The sequence below is a fragment of the Mastigoproctus giganteus genome, chromosome 1 (genome assembly GCF_048544385.1).
Source record: "Mastigoproctus giganteus isolate SK-2022 chromosome 1, ASM4854438v1, whole genome shotgun sequence".
NCBI lineage: Eukaryota > Metazoa > Arthropoda > Arachnida > Uropygi > Thelyphonidae > Mastigoproctus > Mastigoproctus giganteus.
The window spans coordinates 30,557,149-30,579,660 of record NC_143575.1 but is presented as its reverse complement, the minus strand read 5'-3'; the positions used below and the strand labels follow the sequence as shown (position 1 = coordinate 30,579,660).

The window sequence follows — 22,512 nt, the reverse complement described above, 5'->3', positions numbered from 1 at the left end:
ATGGCAACAAACATAATATCCAGTGCTTCAGCCACAATATATGGTTAGCCTATATGATATATATGGGGGAAAAATAATAATAAATAATTGCTGGGTATCTATTGATTCAATTTAAATAAAATATGGGGATGTTCGAAAAATCATTCTAAATGAGCCAAATAGTTGAGTTATTAGGTGAGTTATTAGACACAAATGGATGAACAAAGGAATAATAACTACTGGATTTTTATTAGCCTGATTTTAATGAAATTTGGAAGGCCTGAAAACTCTTTCTAAAAGAAGCAAATATTAAATTTTATAAAAATCCATCCACTAGGAGTTGGGTTATTACACATGGACAGACATGGTGAAGACAACATGTGCTTTATGCATATATTCTTATACAAATAATTAAGAATAAAATTTTTAAATTTTCCCACTTTAACCAATATCTTGGTTAACCCCCACCCACATCCCCCAAAAAAAAAAACATTGGTGATGTAAAGGAGACAAGCATTCACTATTACGGTTTTTTGCATGCCTACTAGAAGATTAAAGCTGTCGTTACAAGTATGAAAAAGTCTTAATACAACTTTAACCTTTCCCCATTAATTTTTTATGACAGACTCAGTAGAATGGCAGAAGTTTATTTACAGTACCTATTGAAAAGTACTGTACATTGAAGCTGCAAAAAACTTCTCTGTAACTCTTTTTTTACTAATGATATTAGTACTATATGATAGAGAAAGATCACAAAATATCTACCAAAACTGATTATTCACCCACCCTTTCTCCCTTAAACAGGAGATAATTAATGATCAATTGTACATATGACATGGAATAACTGATGTTACAATATGCACTTACATATTTGTCATAGTTACTGAAGGAGGTCGAATACCAGTTCCACCAGTCCCTCCATGAGGCTGTCCTGCACGTATTGGCTTAGCTAAAAAGAAAAAAGAAAAACAAAGAAAGATTTAAAAAAAAAAAAAAAAAATTTTAGTCGTGCTTTCCATGCACTCTTCTTTAATTAGAAGCACTTATAAACTGAAAATGCCTAGGAACTTCCACAATCAAAATTTACATTTGCAAAGATATTAAGGGAATACATGTGAAGAACAATTCAAATTATCTAATCTTAAAAGTAATAAATTTCAGTATCATTATCCACTGCAATTAAACAATTATATATTCATATTTAACAAACACCTATACAAATTTTGAGCACGATTAATTAACCAACTAGTGCTGGCATAAAACAAGAATGTGGGAGCAGGAAGACAGCATACATCTTTTTTCATATATGCTTGGATCTTTTTTCTAGTCAATGCAACTTTTTTCCATAACATAAACATATCATACGGCAATTTTATTATTATTATATTTTTTTATTTCATAACCTAAATGCTAATTTTGACATACTATCCTTTGGAAGCATATAATACTATCAAATGTGATTTAGAATGATTTGATTTTTTTTTCCCCTCCATTTTAAAATTTTTTATAATCATTAAAATAATGACTATTTTATATAAACTGTGATGCTCACAGCTATAACAATTAAGTTTCTGAAAAAAGTTATAAAAAATGACATTTGGTAACTACATGTCACTTTGCTATTTTTTAAACCACTTTAGCAGTATTACTGACAGACCATGTTCTCTAACAAAAATAAAAATTAAACTCAGCTAGTTGCAATGTTTGGTGATTTACTGTAGCAAGAAATCAAACTCCGTCTTATTCACTCCTGAAAGTGGCCCATACTGCTGCATGGAAGCAGCATGCATCACTGGTACAAATGATCCACTGCACAGTGAGAATACTCAAGGAAATTTTGACCACGGCTTTAAGTTGCTCAACTTAATGGAGTTTATTGCTACTGACCCTTCCTTTACAGTTTCTTTGAACAATTCAGAGGGGTACAGCAGGATTGAAACTTTTTTTTTTGCCCAGGGCAAAAAAAAGCGCAAGTTATTAATTTCTCCCCTTTGCTGGTCTATTTGCCTCATTTGTTTAATTGCTGACTTCCCGTCACATGGGTAAGATTTACTTTGACCTATTTACATCTTCGCCCTCCCTACACTCAGGATTACTTTAACAGTTAAAAATCTGCTGGGAACTATCGGCTAACTTCTTTGGTCTCCAATACTGCTTTGATGCGTTTGCTTCCCTTAGCCCATTTCACTGTCTCCTGCCAGGCTTGACAGTAAGTTGTCATATTCTGACTTTATCCTTTCGTCTTCATATTAAATTTTCTTTGTTAAAATTCAAGTAGGGCCATTTTGCTATTCATTTAATTCGTGCCAGTTATTTTATGGAATATAATTTATTCCATCATGTCCGTGCTAACTGCTTAAAGTTAATAAGTTAATTTCAGAAACATTGTTCTAAAATCACAAGACAACAGTTTGAGAAAAAAAAACAAAAGACAATGAATGGATGACACACCAGTATGCAAAATAATTCTTTTTTAAATGGTCATGCCAATAATAGTAAAAGATGTTAAAAGCAGTAATATTATAGTATCATATAGCGGTTAACAGCTAGGAATGAATCAAATACCCAAAATCAATGTAAATATTAGCATTAAATTTCTGTAGGATGTAATTTTCAAGAAATAAACCATCAATGAATGATGGTTATCCTACAGAAATGAAGAAGAGTTACTTGGGAGCTGAACCACAAATGACTGCTATGTGTTATGACTAGTTCAGAAGGATGCAACAAGAATTATAGAAGCCAAGTTTGGAGGGATAGTGCTGATGGAAATATCAGTTAGTATTGAGATTGTTTTGAATTTGTGCTAAGACTAAACACTTAAGGGGCATCAGTGTATGATATCTCTCAATTGTACAGGTCCTAATGCTAGTTTGTATGTTTATGATATGAAAAAAACACACCAAAAATCTTAGGAAAGACCTCAATTATTATTTGTTTTTTTTTTTTTTAGGAGCATTAGCAACTAAGACCATATTGCTCCAGGAATATGCAGTAGTCATTCCCTGATCTTTCCATATTTGGTGGTGACAGGCTCGAACCCTGGTCTAATCGAGAAGCACTGCTGCTCCTTCCCACCTGGCTACGGAGGCTCCTGAAAGACCTCAATTAAGTTCCTTAGGTCACTGACATTACTGAAACAAATTTTACAAATGGGCAGCAGGTAAGGGAACAATCAATGTCGGAGCTTGGAGGAATCGATAACTATGAAAATATCTGTTGAGGTTGTTTGGAGTAGTCCCATGGCAACTCAGGGTAGGAGTGGATTAAGGAATGATGATTGCAAATTGTATGTGCTTCTTTGTAGGTTAAAAAACACACACACACACACACACACACACACACACACACACCTTTACCTAAGAATTACCAACATAATTCAACCTGAGAAGGCCTCAAATAAGTTCCTTGCATTATCAATGGAATTCAACATCAAACCTTGTAAGTGGTTGCAAATGGTGACAGGCCTGACATGAATGAAAATATCTATCAAAAAGACATGCAGCAGAAAAAATGACAGTGCAACAGGGAGTAGAGTGAGTTTAAGACAAGAGTGATGATTAACCCATTTGCTCTTTTATCCCAACTACCATCTATTTTGATTGTTACTGTAACGAGGTAAATAAACTTGATGAGTTCACATGCTTCAAGATCTAGATGCAAAATACAGTGGTGTTCAAAAGTTAAGGAACAAATACAAAAAATTAAAATACCCTTTTAAATGCAAACAAAAAACAGAACCAAATATTCATTGTTTATAAAACAAATGCTCTATATGACTACATAAACAAAGACCTGCACAATTAATCATATGTAATTCAGGTTAGGAGAGCGATACAGAGAATGGATGGACAAATTCAAGTCTAAATGGCCAGATGATTAAATGTGACTTGTAATATTGTAAGCAAGTTGTTCAATCAATTCCAACCATGTAAATTGTTTCTCCAAACTTGTCCAAGGCCATTGTTGCGTTACCTCTGCCCAAGATGACCATTACCTGACACTAGCTGTGAGATATAGACTTCATTGCATAGCATTTGTTTCAGAGCTTACTGAATCCACAGGAGTGCTTGTTGTTTGTTTGTTTGTTATTTGGTTTTTAGGAGCATTAGCAACTAAGACCATATTGCTCCGGGGATATGTGGTGGTCATTCACGGGAGTGCTTGTATCCAAGTGTACCAACTATAGGAGGCTTTATGGGATAGGATTCTCTTCACTACTGAGTCAACATAAGGTCCTAAATCGGATTCTCAACACATCATCTGAACAAAGTGGCAAAACCAGATTCCATTCTATTCCACTAACATCATATTTGGAGGTAGTGGGAATTACTGTTAGTGGTGGTATGACATCTGTTTGTTCCCACAAGGAACTATCAGCTGGCTGAAAGGTGTGAAGTGTGATCCTTCACCCCTATGTTCACCCTTTCGAAGCAGCTAGTCCAGACTTCCTTTTAATGGAAGATAATTCATGTCCTCAAGTTCACCAAGTGAAGCAATGTCTTCAGGGGAGATGTACATTATGGCCAGCCAAATCCTCTGACTGCAAACCAACAGAGCTTTGCCTGGCAAGATTAAAGCAGGAGAGCTACCAATCCAGCTCCTTTTCTGAAACTTCACTGAATTGGCATCTGTCCATAGAAAAGAATGGGATTTGATACCTGCAGCAATAAATAGTTGTCTCATTTCTGGAATGTGAAATCAGTGTCATGCCTGTACTGCCACCAATGGATATGACATGCCTTTATTAGAGATGATTAGAGTTTCGTGCATTACTGATATGCCATTTATGGCCCACTCATGACTTCATTTGCATTATTAAGATGCATTACAACAAATGTCTCACTAATATTTTGTTATAATCTAATGAAAGGTGTTCAACATATTTATGTTTTTGTGTTTGTTCCTTAACTAGTCAACACTATTGTATTTGAAAATGGAATTCATTATGTTTTTCACATCAATGAAAGGTCACTTTTTCGTGTAATAAAGTAAACCATGACAGTTCACTCATGGTGCCTCCGTAGCCAGGTGGGAAGGAGCAGCAGTGCATAACACACGCTTCTTGATTAGACTGGGGTTCGATCCCATCGCCACCAAATACGGAGGATGTGGAAAGGTCAAGGAATGACCACCGCATATTCCCGGAGCAATATGGCCTTAGTTGCTACTGCTCCTAAAAACCAAATAACAAACAAACAGTTCATTCATAAGCAACAATTATATGAGATGAAAAAATTGGATGTAACAGAGGAATGGGCCAGCTATCTGAGTTCTCAAGACCTCATACCAGTGAATTTGGTCACTGTGATTACTCATGCTATCACAGTGTCTACAAGATTAGAATAGTTACAAACAATGCAGCATGCTAAAAGATTGCATTTTCGGTGCAATATATTATAGTTGAAAAACACCATGTACAGCTTACTGCCTGCTCTTAATACCTTGTGGCCTTGAATATTTCAAACTAAATAATGTTTCCTCATTAAATCAATCTTGCTCTACAACTTTATAATTGACTTTGTTTCTGCTGTTTTTTCAAAGTTACAGAAATTACTTTTGCAATTTGAGGAGGGATGGTTGCAGGATAAATGTGAGGGGAGATATGCCTTCAACCAATGGATGGTTGATTGTTGGAACAAACCTCTATCTGTTGTTGTTAGGTTGTCACGGACATTCTCGCAGGTATGACAAACTGGACTTGCTACCTGGTAGTCTAAAATGCTGACAGAACTGATATTTGGTGACACTTGAGTAAGGCGGACCGAATTTTGGTGAAGTCTGGTGGTTCTGAAACAACCAAATCCTCTGCATGCACCTTCACAATGATGGGACCCTGGGTATAACATCCCATGTGCAAGTCCTGAAACATGGCAGCCAAGTATAATGGAGATGATCACCCAGGTGAAAATGTATAAAAGCAAGGGTGCAGGTGTGGCATCCACAAGGCATGGAGGAATGCTGCCCCTCTGTGTTACTAGGCAATACTAGGGGGATAGATGACTTTCATCAACCAGTGCAATACCACCACTTTGCATATTGGAGGCTTTAAGTGGTGGAACCCATGTTTAGTCTACAGAGCAAAGCTCCAGCAACCCCCCATCTCTTCCATCATGCAATATGATGATGTCTTTTCAGGTTATGTTGGACATTATGGTGAGAGCCTTACATTTTAAGGGTACAGCTCTAAAACAGTATTTGCAGGCCAATGGAAAAAATTAAAATTGCACCTGATAAAATAAAATCAGATTACATAAAATTAAACAAATGGTACTTAATGCTAAGTACCTAAGATTTTAACTACATCATCAAGGGCTGGCAGCCAAAATCAAAGGAAATACAACAAGAAGGAAGGCCTCTGTTTCTGTTATGACATATACGGAGCAGACAGAAAAAGTGAGCCGACTCGACAGAGACCAAAAAGAAAAGGAATAAAAAAACAATCAAATATAATTCAAAAATAAATAAAAATAAAAGTAAAATGCAAAATTAATACCAATTAAAGAAAAGCTGAATGAACAGCAAATGAAACTACATGAATTTTAACAAATAAAATGTAATATGAAGACGAAAGGATAAAGTCAGAATATGACAACTTACTGTTGACCCTGGCAGGAGACGGTGAGAAATGGGCTCAGGGAAGCAAATGCATCAAGGCTGTATAGGAGACCAAAGAAGTTAGCCAATAGTTCCCAACAAATTTATAACCACAGTAATCCCAAGTATGGGGGGGTGGGGGATGGAGGTGTAAATAGGTCAAAGTAAACCTTACAAATGTGAAGTTGGCAATTAAACAAAAGTCTTTTTAATTCCACTTTGCAAGTTATTCATTTCTCCCCTTTGCTTGTCTATTCGCCTCATTTGTTTAATTGCTAACTTCCCATTACATGGGTAAGATTTACTTTGACCTATTTACACCTTCTTCCCACTCCCTACACTCGGGATTACTTAAACAGTTACAAATCTGCTGAGAACTATCGGCTAACTTCTTTGGTCTCCGATACTGCTTTGATGCATTTGCTTCCCTTAGCCCATTTAACTGTCTCTTGCCAGGATTGACAGTAACTTGTCATATTCTGACTTTATCCTTTTATATTACATTTTATATTTACATTTCATATTACATTTTCTTTATTAAAATTCAAGTAGGGCCGTTTTGCTATTCATTCAATTTTTCTTTAATTGGAATTAATTGGCATAATTTTATATTAATTTTGCATTTTAGTTTTTTATTTATTTTTGAATTATATTTCATTAGTTTTTTATTCCTTTTCTTTTTGGTCTCTGTCGGGTCGGCCATGATATGTCGGCTCACTTTTTTTTGTCTGCTACATAGTTGTCATAACAGAAACAGAGGCCTTGCTTCTTGCTGCATTTCCTTTGGTTTCGGCTGCTGGCCCTTGATGACAGTTTAAATCTTAGGATCTATAGCATTAAGTACCATTTGTATATCTTTGTTTAATTTTATTTAATCTGCTTTTATTTTTCAGGCACATTTTTTAATTTTTTCCATTGTAACTACACCTGACAGGACAGCACCCCTACTCATCCACTTATCAAATCTATTTATCTATATTTCATTATGGCTGCTTGGTATTTCTGCTATTACTAGCAGTGTTCCAGATCCATAATCCAGAACACAACTTATTATTATTAATTATATTTATATATCTCGTTACTAATCTCATTGCCCTTCTCTGTACCCATTCCAGCAGCTCTACATCTTTCTAAAATGAGGCCTCCAGACCTGTATGCCATAATCAAGGTGTGGCCTGACCATTGCCTTATACAAATGGATAATCACCTCCTTATTCTTGCTAGCAAAATTCCTATATATCATTGACAATACCCCATAAGCTACTCTTGCAGCCTGTCTGCACTGCTCAGAAAACTTCATATCTGAATGCACAATTACACCCAGGTCTTTTTCATTCTCCACAACTCACCTCGAGTTTAGTAGCGCACAGTTGATATATTACTCTGGGGTTACTGCTACCCATATACAGCACTTTGCATTTGTCAATGTTAAACTTTGGTTGCTACCTCTCAGCCCATCTGCTCAACTTTTCCAGATCCTGTTGCAGTAACACACTGCCATTACTGTCATTAACAACTCTGCCAACCTTTGTATCATCTGCAAACTTTGACATTAAGCCTGATATACCTTCATCAATATCATTGATAAATATATAAAACAACAGTGGACCCAACACCGAACCCTGTGGGACTCCACTAATAACATTAGTCCACAAAGAGCAGCACCCATTGATTACCACCGTCTGTCTTCTCCCACTCAACCATCCTTTTATTCATTGTAGCAACTTACTACCATTCTGCTCCAATTTGTACAGTAGTCTTCCATGCGCAACAGTGTCAAAAGCTTTCCTGAAATCCAAATATATATCAAAATTATTTTTTGCATCCAGTTCCTTTGTAACCACATCATAATAACCAATCAAATTTGTCAGACAAGACTTTCCCTTAACAAACCCATGCTGTGTCTAAATTATTGCTGCAGTCTTGTCTAGATGATCCTACAATGCATCTTTAACCAGTGACTCCATTATTTTACCCGGAACAGAAGTTAAACTAACTGGTTTCTAATTACTCGTGTCACCCTTCGATCTCCCCCCACTCCGTGGGGACCTCCCCTGAGTCCAAGGATGCTCTCATAATTATGGCTAAGGGTTTGCTTACTTCTTTTGCCACCTCCTTTTATATAACTGGATAGATCCCATCCACCCCAGGTGCCTTTCTTATGTTTAACTTCAACAATTTCTCATCTACTTTGTTCTCAGTGATTACAAAATCATTAAGCACCCTGTTACAATTTGATAACCTTGTGGCATTTTCAAACCTTAATAACTCCTCATGTGTGAATGTAGATGCAAAATACTCATTCAGTTTGTCTGCTATCTGAGCAGGATCATTAACAGTTGATATCAAGTGGACCAATCAGATTCATCCCTTTCCTTTTAGAGTTTATATAAGTAAAGAAATCCTTGCTGTTTTTCTTAGCATTCTTTCCCAAAGATTTCTCGTGATCTGCCTTCGCCTGCCTAACCTCCTTTGTAACTTGATTACAGACTAGCTTATATATATCATAGGTGTATATATATCATACATCATATATATCATTGTGTCGCCTAATAATTCATATGCATCCCATGCATTTTTCTTCTCTGCCACGAGGCTCATTTCTTAATAGGTATGAAACGTTTAGCAGCTTCCGCTATTAATTCCTTGAATGCTTCCCACTTAGAATTTGCTGTTGGTAACATCATCAGTTGGTCCCACTGTACAGAATTTAAAAACTGTCTGAGACCACTTTAGTCACCTTTACGGAAGCAAAAACCCCTTCCTTTACCCCTGATGGTAATTATATCTTTAAGTAAATCCCACATCAGTACACTGTGATCACTGCCACCTAATGGTTCCTTTATCTGCAAATTCTTAATACACGAATGATCACTGCTGATAACCAGATCAAGAGTATTACCCTCTCTTGTTGCCTTTCGAACATGCTGCTGCAGAAAACAATCATCCAATAAATCCACAAAAGTCTTACTAGTGTGCAAGTGACCAACCCATAAGTTCCAGTCTATATCTGGGAAGTTAAAATCCCCCATTATAAGACATTCTGATTTACTAGCCCACTTTATTTTTCTGTACAACTGTTCATTGTACTCTGTTCTGTACAACTGTTCATTGTAATATAGGCCTATAACACTAGGCCTATATTAGGCCTATATAGGGAGTAATACTCTTGATTTGATTATCAGTAGTGATTCTTCATGCATTAAGGATCTGCAGATAAATGAACCACTAGGTGGCAGTGATCACAGTGTTCTGAAGTGGGAGTTACTCAAAGAGGTAACTACCATTAGGGGTAAAGGGAAGGGGTATTGCTTTCGTAAAGGCGACTACGATGGACTGAGACAGTATTTAAAATCTATACAGTGGGATCAACTGATGATATTATCAACAGCAAATTCAAAATGGGAAGCATTCAAAGAACTTATCTTGGAAGCTACTGGGCTTTACATACCAACTAAGAAATATTGTTCAAGGTTTAGGCCTAAATGGATGTCAGATGAACTAATGAGGCATATGGCAGAGAAGAAAAATGCATGGGATACATACAAATTAACACGTGACACAGAAGCCTATGATAGATACAAGTTGATCTGTAACCAAGTTACAAAGGAGGTAGGCAGGCGAAGGCAGATTACGAGAGATCCTTGGCAAGGGATGCAAAGAAAAACAGCAAAGAGTTCTTTACTTATGTAAACTCTAGAAGGAAGGGGATGAATCAGATTGGTCCACTTGATATCGATGGGTCAACTGTTGATGACCCTGCTCAGGTAGCTAACAAACTAAATGAATATTTTGCATCGACATTCACACATGAGGAGTTATTCAGCGAGGGAAATGCCAGAGGTGTATTCAACTCTAGCAGTAAGCTAGAGAATCTTGTAATAACTGAGAGTAAAGTGGAGGGAAAATTGTTGAAGATAAACACAAGAAAGGCACCTGGGGTGGATGGGATCTATCCAGTTATATTAAAGGAGGCAGCAAAGGAAGTAAGCAAACCCTTAGCCATAATTATGAGAGTTTCCTTGGACTCAGGGGAGGTACCCATGGACTGGAGATGTGCAAATGTGACCCCAATTCACAAGGGAGGATCAAAGGCTGACACAAGTAATTATAGACCTGCGAGTTTAACTTCTGTTCCCAGAAAATTAATGGAGGCACTGGTTAAAGAAGCACTGCAGGATCATCTAGACAAGGCTTCAGTTATAGCTCGGACACAGCATGGTTTTGTTAAGGGGAAGTCTTGCCTGACCAATTTGATTGGATACTACGATGCAGTCACAAAAGAACTGGATGCAGGGAATAACTTTGATATTATATACTTGGATCTTAGAAAGGCTTTTGATACTGTTGCACATGGAAGACTGCTGCACAAATTGGAGCAGTGTGGCATTGGAGGCAAATTGCTGCTATGGATAAAGGGGTGGTTGAGGGGGAGAAGACAGAGAGTGGTAATCAATGGACACTGCTCATCGTGGACTAATGTTATTAGTGGAGTCCCTCAGGGTTCGGTATTGGGTCCTTTATTGTTCTCTGTATTTATAAATGATATTGATGATGGTATATCAAGCTTAATGTCCAAGTTTGCAGACAATACGAAGGTTGGCAGGGTTGTCAAGGACACTACTGACACTATGCTGCTGCAACAGGATCTGGAAAGGTTGAGCAGATGGGCTGAGAGGTGGCAAATGAAGTTTAACATTGACAAATGTAAAGTACTACACATGGGAAACAGCAACCCCAGAGCAACTATCAACTCTGTGGTACTACACTGACAGTGGTAGAGAATGAAAGGGACCTGGGGGTGGTTGTGCAGGCAGATATGAAGTTCTCTGAGCAGTGCAGACGGGCTGCAAGAGTAGCTCATGGTGTATTGTCAATGATATATAGGAATTTTTCTAGCAGGGATAAGGAGGTGATTATTCCCTTGTATAAGGCAATGGTCAGGCATCACCTAGAGTACTGTCTACAGGTCTGGAGGCCTCATTTCAAGAAGGATGTAGAGCTGCTGGAACGAGTACAGAGAAGGGCAACAAGATTAGTGAATGAAACAAAGGGGTGCTCTTACAAAGAAAGGCTTAAGTTTTGCAAATTACAGTGTCTGGAGACTAGGCACCAGCGAGGTGATCTGATAGAGGTGTACAAAGCCTTGAATGGTTTGAGCATGCTCAATGCTGATGGGATTCTTCCTCTTGCTCAGAATAATCACCTGAGAGGGCATAAATTCAAATTGAGGAAAGACAGATGTAGGATAGATGTGCGGAAATTTGCCTTTAGCCAGCGGGTGGTTGGTAGGTGGAACAGACTTCCATCCCTTGTCGGGGAAGTTGATAGCCTAAATAAATTTAAGGCTCAGCTGGACAGGTATTTCGAACGAACAGAGGGGTGAAGTGGAAGTGGTTATTTTTTATTTATTTATTTTACTTTAATTTTTTTTGGCTGTTGCTGCATAAGCTTGCTTTCTTGCATCAAATGCCTCTACTAATGCTAATGCTAAACACACTCCTACTCTTACTTTGGCTTTCGCAGTGCTTATGTCACACCAAACTGACTCAACAGTGCACTGTTCATCTATATCAACTGGATGCACTTCTTTTGATTTTATGTTTTTCTTAATTGGTGACTTACATGCTAGCAAGATTTTTATGTATTTCTTGGAAGTCTGTTTTTCACAGCAGCATATAGAGAGGCAACAAGATGAAGCAATACTCTTGATCTGGTTATCTGCAGTGATTCTTCATGCATTAAGAATGTAAAGGTAAAAGACCCAATGGGCAGCAGCAACCACAGTGTACTAATGTGAAATTTAATTAAAGACATAACTATCATCTAGGGTAAAGGGCAGGGCCATACTTACACTTGTTGGGCCCAAGGCACTAAGCTCTTTCAGGGCTCCCTTTAAAGATACCAAGGTCCAAAAAAAAACATTGCAAAATGTAATCAGAAAAAAAACATTTTTACCAATCTGTTTAAACACAAACGTTGCAGTACTGCAAAATATAAAGAACAGTAATGAACTAAACAATGTGTTGCAACAGCCCTCACGTATGATGACCAGCCATACGGCTTTGGCAAGTCATCACGTGGTCCGCAAATCGACTTCCATCACAGTGTTTCTGACTTTTGTGACCAGTGTAGTAGAAGCATGTGATGCAAGAAAGCAAGTGTTCGCTGCCCTTTCATATCATGATGCTGGGTGAACACCATAAATTAGGGCTCCCACCAGAATTGAACCCGAGCCACCTGCACCGAAGACATGAGAGTCGGCACGGAACTACGAGAGAGCCCAACAACAATAAAGTATAATACACAAATAGGTACGACAAATTAGTGTAATTACTAATTTTTTTACTAATTTTTCTTTAAAAATTTGAGATTACAGAGGCCATGCGAGGTCCCATTCTATGGTGAGGATTGAGGCTAGCACCTCACGTGCCTGTTCATAAATACGGTCCTGGTAAAGGGAAAGACTTTTGCTTTCTTAAGGGTGAATACAGAGGTCTCAGACAATTTTTAAATTGTGTGCAGTGGGACTAACTGATGATGATAATACAAACAGCAAATTCTAAATGGGAAGTAATTAAAGATTACTTCCCATTCAGTAACCAAGGAACTGGATGCAAAAAATAATTTTGATATCATATACAGTAAACCCTCGCTATTCGCGGGGGTTACGTTCCTGAGAAATGTCGCGAATACCGAAAACGCGAATACTGAGTTATGGCGCCCATAGTAATAAAGGGGTTCCGTTCCAAAGTATGAAATATATAAGAAAAACTAGTCTAAAATTTTGTCTATGTATGTATTATATGTACCTTCATAATAAGACTGTACATGACAGTACATAGTGAAATGCAAGCATATGGCATCGAAATGAAAATAAGAAACAATTTAATATTAAATCTAATACTTATTAGAAATTTCAAACAAATCTTTCAAACCAGCGCCTTTGCTAGCAAAAAAAAAACTTATCCCGCCAGTGCTATCACCAGTTTCGCTAAACTGTTGATAAAGAAGTTTTGCCTTTTCACGAATGATGAGTGAACTTAACGGAACTTTATTTTGAGTTCGGTCTTCTATCCACAGATTTAAAGCTTTTCCATTTTTTTAAATTTAACATCACGAGTTACAGAGCAAATTTTTGAAGCAATTAGCGCGGTTTCACGGACACTACGGCGGATTTTTTCTTCCGATTTTTTGATTGATCGTATCGTTGACTCACTGATTTTATAATGTTTTGCCACTGAGGAGACACTTTCACCATTAGAAATTTCGTCTAATAACTCAATTTTATTCGCTAGTGTCATCACCTTTGATATTTTCACATTTCTCTTTTTATTCGTAGCCATATTTTTGTACTGGTTAAGAAAGAACTTGTCCACAATAAAGTCACTTTCTTCCGTTAACGCACTCGAAAAAGTCTGTTTTACACTGCAAAACGGTAGAGTTATCATTTTTGTAAGCATATCAATTTATAAATTGATAAATTTATTCAATTTATAAACATATAAATTAAAATCAAACAACGAAACCTTCCATGGTGAACAAGGATTAGCGAGAAACATCCACGCTCGCGATTTTTTCACCCCTCTCCCCCCACCCACTGGGCGCTGTTTTGACCGAGAAAGATAATTTTAGCCACGCCCATGTTTTTTATGGCGGAAAATATTCACGGCTTTTTAAAATTCACATTTTTTTAGGTTTCATTTTATATTAAATCGGCGATCGCGAATACGCGAAACCGCGAATACAGATACCGCGAATAGCGGGGGTTTACTGTACTTGGATTTCAGGAAGGCTTCTGATACTGTTGCACATAAAAGACTGCTGTACAAGCTGGAGCAATGTGGCATTAAGGACAAGTTACTGCTATGGATAAAGGGTTGGTTAAATGGAAGACCACAGAGTGGTAATCAATGGGCACTGCTCTTTGTACGCTAATGTTATTAGTGGAATTACCCAGGTTTCAGCGTAGCACACACTTCTTGATTAGACCGGGGTTCGAGCCCGTGACCACCAAATACGGAGGATGCGGAAAGGTCAGGGAATGACGACCACATATCCCCGGAGAAATATGGCCTTGGTTGCTAATGCTCCTAAAAACCAAATAACAAACAAATAACAAAACAACAACCCAGGTTTCAGTGCTGGGTCCATTGTTGTATTCAATTTTTATCAATGATATTGATGAAGGTATATCAGGCTTAATGTCTAAATTTGCAAATGGTACAAAGGTTGGCAGGATGAGCTACAGCAACAAGATATAGGAAAATTGGACTAATGGGCTGAGAAATGACAGTTGAAGTTTAACAATGACAAATGTAAGGTACTGCACATGGGTAGCAGTAATTCTGGAGTAACTTATCAACTGTGTGGTACTACGCTCAGGGTAATGGAGAATGAAAAAGACCCGTGGGTAATTGTGCAGTCAGACATGAAATTCTCTGAGTAGTGCAAACATGCTGCCAGAATAACACATGGGGTTTTGTCAATGATATACATAAACTTTGCTAGCAGGGATAAGGAGGTGATTATCTATTTGTACAAAGGCATTGTTACGCTCAATCTTTAGTACTCTATACAGGTTTGGAGGACTCAATTTAGGAAGGTTGTAGATTGCTGGAACAGGTGCAGAGAAGGACAACCAGATTGGTGAAGGGAACAAAAGGGTGCTCTTACCTAGAAAGGCTTCAGTTTTGCAAATTACAGCAAATTTCAAGACCAAGCATCTGCAGGGAGATCTGATTGAGGTGTTTAAACTTTGAACGGATTGAGTAAGCTGAATGTTAATGGTATTCTTCCACTTGCTGAGACTACACATGAAGCAGCATAAATTCAAGTTGGGGAAGGACGTGTGGAAGTCTGCCTTTAGCCAGCAGGTTGATTGTTGGAACAGCCTTCCAACTTTTGTTGTGGAAGTGGATAGGTTGAATAAATTCAAGGGAGAACTAGACAAATTCTTGGGGTAAACTGGTTTTTTTTTTTTTTTTGGCTGATGCTATAGTTGATGTAAGAGTTAGGTGAAACTTGGGCAGGGAACTTGGAAACTCCTGAAAATTCTAAGCTTTTGACATAAGGGTCTTCTAAACAAGCTCCCCATATTCATGGCTTTTCATCTCTTTTTGCAAGTGGGTAGTAACTTTCCTCCCTTTTCACACTGTGGGTGATGGAAGATGGCTCTTGGTCTTCTAACTTTCAACTAATGCTGGTATTCCTCAAAGAATATCAAGGATGTCAGCTTGATATTCTTTCTTCCAGTCTTTTCCTCTTGTACAGTGATTACTTTCTTCCACTGGATGGAAATACTATCCATAGTCTTACTGACAATAGCCACTATATTCCATCTTCCCATTTGAGAAACCTGACCATGTGCAGCTTAAACTACTAAAATATCTGCAGGCAATTCCTTAAACACCAATCTCCATGCACAAGTTTTTTTTTTTTTTTTTTTTTGGCTGATGCTTGCTTTCTTGCATCATTTGCTACTGTTAATAATAAGTTGTTTTCTGATTAAATTAATATTTATCTAAAACTATTTTGATTGATCGATATAGTTACTGAGAACACTCTGCCAAAAATGAAATGAATCTTATAAATGTGTCATGTTTTAAGTATGCTCCAAGACACACCTTAGTTGAAGTGGAAAGAACATTCTGTAAGGATGAATCTTTTCTCCAAGAGAAGGAAAATTTTCAATTTTGAAAATTTGAAGAAAATAATTCTTTTTATATGTAACAAACAATACCAATTAACTGCTTTTGTTCATTCAGAAGGCCATAACAGCACTCTGTATATAACAATACAGGCATACCTCGATTAACGAATAGGATGCGTTCCACGAAATTACTTCGTTAAGCGAAACTTCGTTTTCAGATGTAAAAATACTATGGCCAGAATAGGGATACGTTCCTACGTAAAGAAAATGAAAAGCTTTTTTTCGAACAAAGAAAAGTTTTATTAAATAAACAGTCAACTTACATACAAAGTGAAATCACATTTTAAAATATGAGGTTAAAGTTGATTGTTTATGCTTTTTTTCCTCTTTCATTTAACAATGGCCTATATGGAGTTATTGCATTTAACACTGATCGCTTAACTATAACACTTCTTCCTAAATCAGGATCATTTTCACTAAAAAAATTTAAAACGTTTTCAATGTCATTTAAGCACCTTTTTAAATCTTTGGTTGTTAACACTTTTTCGGCAGGAACTTCTTTAACTTCGTCTTCATTATCTTTGTCTTCGTTGCTAACAAGGTTTTCTAAATCTTCCACTGAAAAACCATCATCTTCTGCATTCAATAAATTTCTAACATCCTCTTCATCGACATTTTCGAAACCTATTGATTGAGCCATCTGGATAACTTCATTTCTAATTTCTTGGATGTTATTTTCTTCTTCTAGTACAACTTCTGGCCATATTTTGCGCCAAACTCCATTTAAGCATTTCTTAGTGACTTCTTTCCAAGAACTATCAATGTTTTCAATTGCGTTTCTAATGGTGTAGTTTTTCCAAAAAGTTTTAACTGTCATTTCCTCTTTATCCTCTAGTTCAGGTAAATTGCTTAAAATTCGACGCAGATAATACGCTTTAAATGATGCTATTACTCCCTGATCCAATGGTTGAATCAGGGAAGTTGTGTTTGCTGGAAGAAACACAACTTTGACAGGAATGCATGTGTCCAACGTGTTAAGATCAGTAGGATGTCCCGGAGCATTGTCTAACAACAAAAGAGCTTTTTCTTCAAAGTTGTTTTTTTTTGACAATACCGTTTTACTCCAGGACAAAAGTGGTTAACAAACCAATCAGTAAATAACTCCTTGGTAACCCACGCTTTTCTATTTGCTTTCCATATTACAGGTAAATTCATTTTTATGTTACCTTTTAACGCCCTCGGATTTTCTGAATGGTAAACTAATAACAATTTTAATTTATAATCGCCAGAGGCATTTGATCCAAAGAGTAACGTTAAACGGTCTTTGGCTGCTTTGAACCCAGCAGCTGATTTTTTTTCAATAGAAATGAAGCTTTTTGTTGGTAGCCGTTTCCAGAACAAACCGCTTTCGTCAACATTGAACACCAAATTTGGTGGAAAATTTTCACGTTCAATTATTTCCTTTAGTTTTTCTGGAAACTTATTTGCAGCTTCTCCTGTTAATTTTACACTGGCCCGTTTTCTAAAATTTCTCGAACCAACCACGAGAAGCCCTAAAGGTTTCCGTAATTTCTTCAGTTTGTTTAGATTTCAGGTGATTAAACAAAAATAATGCTTTTTCTTGAACCACAATTTGACTTAAAGGCATATGACGTTGTGACATATCATCTATCCACAAACTTAACATTTTCTCCATTTTTTCTAAAATTGGATTCCTTAAGCGAGTTAATTTTGCCGCTGTAACATCTGTACAATTCTGAGCAGACTGTTTTATTTTTTCTGATTGACTTAGTATGGCTGTTAAAGTTGATTGCGCTAATCCTAAAGAATGTGCCACATTGGATTTTCTTTCGCCGCTTTCAACACGTCGTACGATATTTAGTTTAGTTTCCAAAGAAATTGCTTTTCTTTTCTTTGATTCTGACATTTTAATTAACTAAAACAAAAATATTTCTATTAAAATTTACAAAATCTACGTTATGTAATGCTACAAAGAACCTACGTCGATTATTGCAATGCGCCACACTGAAACAACATCAATCATGTAAACAACAACTAAATTATGCGATTGACGCGAAAAACTGTTATAACAGACACGCCCGCAGCTCGGGAGCACTCGGGAATACGTAACGAGTCGCCGTCAGTCACCAATCGAATGATTGTCGGGCGTTAGTCTTAAATTGGAATATTTTTTTATGTTAAATGGGGCTTGAAATTGCCGACTTCATTATATCGAGGCTTCGTTATCAGAGGTAACGTTAACCGAGGTATGCCTGTATTTTCATGAGTTAATGATAGTTTAAAATTAAGCCATGAATGCCTGTTCTGGAGTTAAGTCCATTTTGAATTCTCATTTTTCCAATTTGCCCTACCTGAATTTTAGTAATGACATATTTCAAAATCTGGCTTTATATTGGGTTAGGTAAGTGCTGAAAAACAGCATATAAGCTATCAACAGAAACATTTCAGCATACCAATTTGGGCTGCATGTCCTCTCCGACCCATCTTCTTTTGTCTCACAGCCTCTTTAATTCGATCCACTTCAGCTTGATACCTATTTTGAAATAAAACATAGTATTATGCTATGAATTAAATAAATGTAAATATACCCCATATAATAATAGAAAAATTATGTTGTACAATTTTGTTGGGGAGAGGATGTCAGCTTGATATTCTATCTCCAACACTTCATAATAGCATTATGAAATGTTGGGGAGGCCTGAGTATGGATATTAGGTTCAGGGCTTGCAATTTATAAATCTGCCTCCGAGTGATATTGTATTTTTTTTTTATTTTTTTTTTTTCCTTGCTGTTAAAATCTTAGTTTTTCAAGGGCATAAGCTTTTAAAGGCACATTAACATTGCTAATGTAATTTGATAAGCAGCATCACATATCTATGAACTTTCTCTCTCTTCTGACTGTGAGACTACAGCAGAGGTACTACCCAAGGTACCTGCCCATAACATAGCCATTATATAGAGATTATTGTGTATGTACACACAAAAAACTCTTCTAAACTAAAGTACAGAAACAAAGCAAGAAACAGTATAGAAAAATGTTACTGGTAGTAGGAACAATGTAAACAACTGAAGAAACCTGTTGGGAAAGGGTGGGGGAAGGCAAGTGGGGCAAGTCTATACTTAAATTACGAACTCAAAGTATGGCAAGGTGAAAAGCAGCAGGGTGATGGCATACATAAGCCACTCTAAGCTCAATTATAAAATTTGGTTTTTGGTTTGAGCTTTTAGAAAGCTCATCAATTTAACAAATCTGGCATATTAAACTGGAACATGGGACATGCTGGCACATGAAATTGGATTTATTGAAATATTGTCTATAAATTTTTAATACCCATCTTGATAAATTTATTTGTGTAAGTTATACATTTGGATTAATTTATCAGTGAATAGGGGTACAATATTCTTCAAGAAAATTGCAATGGGCATTACTACAGTTGCCAACAAAAGGCTGAACTGTAAGGAGTATATCAACAAAAAAAAAAAAAGGTGAACTATTCATTTCACTATAAGATCCACTGAGACAATTGTACTGCTTTACTGTGTATGTAAATAATGAATACTATGGCTATTCAATACAAAAGATAAGGTGCGATTCAATTAGAGTATTCCCATGTGTGTGTGTGCGTGCATGCGTGTGCACATGAGAGAGAATGAAAATACATATAATACATATTCAATAAACATATGAAACATAGTAATAAATGCACTGCAAAATTAAATATTTATCCAGAATTAAAGTAAAAAGGGCTTAAGGATAATAATGCTTTGACAGCACATAAGCATAAAAACTGTTTTTTACATATATATATATATACGAGGATGGTTCAATAAAGAATCACCCCGACCTAGCTGCTGAGGTGCTAGTCTGTTGATTCTTGTCACAGGTTTAGTCCTTCTCTACATAGCCACCGTGCAAATTTACACATTTTCCCCATCGATGGATGAGGCTACAGATACCGTTTTTGTAGAAGTGGTGAGGTTGGTCTTTGAACCATGACTCTGTTGCAGAAATGAGTGTCTCATTGTCAGGGAAGTGGGTCCCTGAAGAAATGATTTGAGGGAAGGAAACAAGAAGTCCGATGGTGCAAGATCAGGTGAGTAGGCTGGATGGGGCAGTATTTCATATCCACAAGTGGCTGCTTTTGAGTTGTTGCAATTTCAGAACTGTGAACAAGGGCATTGTCTTGAAGCATTCTCACACCTTCGGACAGCATGCCACACCTACATGTTTTGATTTTCTCCCGTAATTTTGTGGGTAAGTTGGCATAATAGGCACCTGTAATTGTTCTACCTTCCGGCAGGTTACCAGTCATTATTACGCCTTTCTCATCCCAAAACACTGTCAGCAAGACGTTTTCTGCTGATGCTTGGATCCTTGCCTTCTTGGGGGGGGGGGGGGACACTGATTTTGTCATTCCATGGACTGCTTTTTACTTTCAGGATCAAAATGGTGTATTCAACTTTCATCCTGAGAGATTAGACGAGAGAAAAACTCTTCCTCACTTTTTTGGCACAGGGCTAACAACTCTTGTGATTTCTGTTGTTGATCAGCCTTCTGGAAACCAGTCAATAATTGGGGAATCCATCTTGCACTCAATTTCTGTAAATGGAGTTGGTCATGAAGGACTGTTTCAACAGAGCCCACACTAACTTCACCTCCTGGGACAATTCATGCACAGATATCCAGAGATCTTCCATGATTAACAACTCCACTTTTCTGATCGTGCTGTCATCAATGGCTGAATGGGGATGACCTGTAATGGGCTCAGATTCTACCAATGTCCGACCACACCTAAACTGTCTATGCACAATACCATAGGATGGGGCTTCATCCTTACATACAGCAGTCATCACCTTGTGGATTTCTCTAGGAGATTTCCCCTTCAAGAACAGATACTAGATTACAGCTCTGGCTTCAACTTTGTCCATGATGCTACTTTGTCACACATTCAGCTCTGTAAGAGAAAAACAAATTAAGACACAGGGCTGAAATTTGTACACCTTTAGTACAGAGATATGTATGATGCTACATACAAAATATCATGACTCTGCGATATGTGGAAGTAGGTGAGGGCAATTCTTTATTGAACCACTCTCATGTGTGTGGTTCAATAAAGAATTGCCCATCTTTATTGAACCACAAAGAATATGAACACATCATATATATAATGTGTGGTTTGTAACATAAATAAAGTCTGAAAATGGAAATGAAAAATACACAAAGTGCCTGAACTAAGCCAGGAATTCCTGACCATGTATCAGGTACTGTGTTACCAAACTTGTCTATAGTATTAGAAAAAGGGTGGGAGCAAATATGCGGCCTTTATCGTAATACTAATAGACAAGGTAGTCCTGACGCACGTAATTTTTAAATTTAATACAATATTTGTACTGTGCGGAAGCGGTAAAAAGTAATTAGTAATTAAATTCCTGGCTATGTATCATCTTTTCATATACTGTATTCAGATTTTGCATATTTGTCACCCCTTGATTCGACCTCTTGCTAAACTTGTCCTCTCATATCTGAATACAGTGTTATTTATTATTTTTTATTTATTTGTACAAAGGGTACTAGGAAAGTTTTGCAATACAGCTTTGTTTATTTAATTTTTTCAAAGTAATTTCCTCTACATTCAATACACCTCTCCATCCTCCGAAACCAATCTTTAAACCAGTTCTGCCAAGTTTCACTAGGGAGTAAAGCACACTCGTTGTCCCAAGCCCGTAGAAGGTCCTCATCACTGGAAAACCGCCTCCCTTTTAGCTTCATTTTCACATGCGGGAACAGTGCAAAGTCGCAGGGAGCAAGGTCTGGACTGTAGGGAAAGTGCTCGAGAAGTTTCAGTCATGTCGTGGTCAAATATTCAGTGCAGGCTTTGGCGCGGTGAGCTGGAGCATTATCGTGATGGAGGTACATTCTTGTCCATTCAGGTGTCCATTCTTGACTTTGGCCGCAGGTTCTTCATAGATCCAATGACTTTAGGCAGGCATTGTTCAGTATACCACTTAGCTGTGACTGTCTTCTGCGTGTCCAAAACGACACGTTCCACAATTCCACTCGATTTGAAAAATAGAGCTATCATTTTCTTCTTTACAGATCGGGATTTTCTGACAATTACGGGTGTGTCGTCATCATCAAAGACCCAAACTTTGTTTTGAGCCTTGGTCGGCAGATCGTAATAGTAAAGCCAAGTCTCGTCACCTGTCACGATGTTGTTCACATACCGAGATTGTCCCTTATCAAACTTTTTTAACATCTCCCG

At 37.2% G+C, this 22,512-nt stretch overlaps 1 protein-coding gene across 3 annotated transcripts in view; it reads right to left on the bottom strand.

Annotated features, from left to right (window-relative positions):
* LOC150090678 (kinesin heavy chain-like) overlaps positions 1-22,512 on the bottom strand; it is a 400,102-nt gene that overhangs the window by 55,575 nt on the left and 322,015 nt on the right. For all 3 annotated transcript variants that reach the window (XM_090372178.1, XM_090372181.1, XM_090372188.1), the window contains exons 23-24: positions 18,703-18,782; positions 847-928 (exon numbers count right to left, since the gene is read on the bottom strand). In XM_090372178.1, coding sequence (XP_090228304.1) covers positions 847-928; positions 18,703-18,782 — 162 coding nt within the window. The remainder of the gene's footprint in view (positions 1-846; positions 929-18,702; positions 18,783-22,512) is intronic.